Source organism: Homarus americanus, unplaced genomic scaffold, assembly GCF_018991925.1.
Source record: "Homarus americanus isolate GMGI-L3 unplaced genomic scaffold, GMGI_Hamer_2.0 scaffold33074, whole genome shotgun sequence".
In the NCBI taxonomy this organism is placed as follows: Eukaryota; Metazoa; Arthropoda; class Malacostraca; order Decapoda; family Nephropidae; genus Homarus; species Homarus americanus.
Window position 1 is genome coordinate 16116 of NW_024726860.1, and position 2579 is coordinate 18694.

General features: G+C 40.3%; 1 protein-coding gene across 1 annotated transcript; it reads left to right on the forward strand.

Moving 5' to 3' along the window:
- Positions 1 to 1133: 1133 nt before the first annotated feature.
- Positions 1134 to 1694, forward strand: LOC121865727 (protein sevenless-like). Its single transcript, XM_042365265.1, has one exon. It carries the CDS (start codon positions 1134 to 1136, stop codon positions 1692 to 1694), a length of 561 nt encoding a protein of 186 aa, XP_042221199.1.
- Positions 1695 to 2579: the final 885 nt, after the last annotated feature.

Consider the following 2579-nt stretch of genomic DNA (forward strand, 5'->3'; position numbering starts at 1 on the left):
TAAATTAAGTTCTTAAAAAAAAGTTTTCTCTACTGAAATTTTTTCGAATGTTCCTCGTTAACCCGTGCACCTCTTCAAAAGTATTACCTAGAAACTTTTTTAGTTAGTGGTAATTGGTTGGAGTTATCGGTCTTTTGTATCATTTTGGCACCCAGCAAGTAAATACACACGATGATACTTGGGCAGCAATTTATTTTAACCTAAAAATAAGGTTTGACTGTGTACATCAACATTATCTATGGCCACAGGTTCTGTATTTCTGCTGGTAACAACACAAACACCACAACCGGCTTCCACCAGCGTGATGATGGATGGTGTTATATGAAGTGATGATGGATAGTTATTATATGTAGTGATGATGGATGGTGTTATATGTAGTGATGATGGGTGGTTATTATATGTAGTGATGATGGATGGTGTTATATGTAGTGATGATGGGTGGTTATTATATGTAGTGATGATGGATGGTGTTATATGTAGTGATGATGGGTGGTGTTAAGTATAGTGATGATGGATGGTGTTAAGTATAGTGATGATGGATGGTGTTAAGTATAGTGATGATGGATGGTATTATATGTAGAGATGATGAGTGGTGTTATATTTAGTGATGATGGATGACGTTATATGTAGTGATGATGGATGACGTTATATGTAGTGATGATGGATGACGTTATATGTAGTGATGATGGGTGGTGTTATATGTAGTGATGATGGACGATGTTATGTGTAGTGATGATGGATAGTGTTAAGTATAGTGATGATGGGTGGTGTTAAGTATAGTGATGATGGATGGTGTTATCTGTAGTGATGATGGAAGGTGTTATAATTATGTAGTGATGGTGGATGACGTTATATGTAGTGATGATGTATGGTGTTATATGTAGTGATGATGGATGGCATTATATTTAGTGATGATGGACGATGCTATATGTAGTGATGATGGATGGTGTTAAGTATAGTGGTGATGGGTGGTGTTATTTGTAGTGATGTAGATATAGATCTCACGACTGTTATGTTCAATATTCCAACCTCATTATGTATCTTACTCCTCAAATTCAGAGCTTACCTTAAGATTCGATTTGTAATCATATAAATAATTGTTCGAGAAGGACAAAAACCATCCCAGGACCAAGATGACTTCTCCTGTTCAACTCAATAATATTTCCCACAACTCCTCCAGCTCCACCACCTCCACCAGTGGAGGAACTGATCTACCTCAGCTCACCTGGGACAGCCTTCGTCTTGTACGAAATGTTGGCGCCGGTGCGTTCGGGGTGAGCCACCATGGTCAGCTCACCCTAGGCAATGGGGACGTGACGGAGGTGGTAGTGAAGATCCTCCATACCGGCAAGGCCAACACCAAGGAGGCCCGAGTCCTACACGAGCTGGCCGGGGCGGGGGGCGCGCCTCTCTTGTACGGCGTCACAACCGAGCCCCACGCCATCGTCATGCAGTACTGCCAGGGCGTGCGTTTAGATTCGTTTCTAAGCTGCTTCAAGTATGACGTCCACCATCGCCAGAAGGCCTACGACGCAACCCGCGTTGCCCTCGCTGAGTTTCACGCTGCTGGTTACGCCCACATGGACCTCCACGCCTTCAACATCATCATCGACACCTCCACGTCACCTTACACCTGTCACCTCATTGACGTAGGAATCAGTGAACGCATATGGCCCAACGATGATTGGTGCTAGCGTATTGACTGGAGAGACCTAAAAAAGATCCAGTGCAGTCTCCGCCTTAACTCACCATTTGTTAAGAAATTTTTAGGTTTTCTGAGGAGCTTCTTTTTTTCTTCTGTTTGAGAAAGTAGCCTAGGATTTTCAACACTCCCCACAGGCACTTGAATAAAAAACTATACAGTGTAAACAATAAAATATAGGTAGTGTTTTTGTTATCGTATATATATTTTTTTTTTCCAGGGTGCAGGGTTAATGATTTTTTTAGAATTTTTTTATATTGTTTTGTTTTACTATAAATACATTGGTAAGGTATCTTAATTATTATATTCCGGTTGCGTTTTTCAACAAGAATATATACAGACTACGGTATCATTATGTTGAACAGACAAACTAAGACTAAACAAATAACCGAACAATCAGTTAGTAACTCGGTCGGTGAAATAGAGGCTCATTATCCTCATCAATATCAACAACCGGTGAAACACAAACATAAATGTTTTTTGCATAACTCTTCGCTAATTCCAGTTACTAAAAGACAACAACAATTCTTTTCCCAACAACTTTTATACCGCCCACCGTCACCACGATCATCGCATTCGTCATCATCGACAGCAGCCACCATCAACCTTACATCATCTCAAACGAGAAATACATCGGAATATTATGACAATGTTGAAGTGATTCCAAGTCCCTGAATTTATTTTAGTACAGTGGAATTAAATAATAAACGAGAAGTAATGAGCATGATAGAGGCCATCCTGGCAGACGTTACCTCCGACAATAATTCGTATAGTGTTTTACCCGTCGAAGCCCAACACCTAAATTCTATGGTGACAGTTCGAGAAAACCAGTATGTTGTTATATGTAGTGATGATGGATGGTGTTATATGTAGTGAT

Excerpts from the sequence above, each read along its gene's own strand:
- LOC121865727 (XM_042365265.1), top strand. The coding sequence starts at position 1,134 with ATGACTTCTCCTGTTCAACTCAATAATATTTCCCACAACTCCTCCAGC.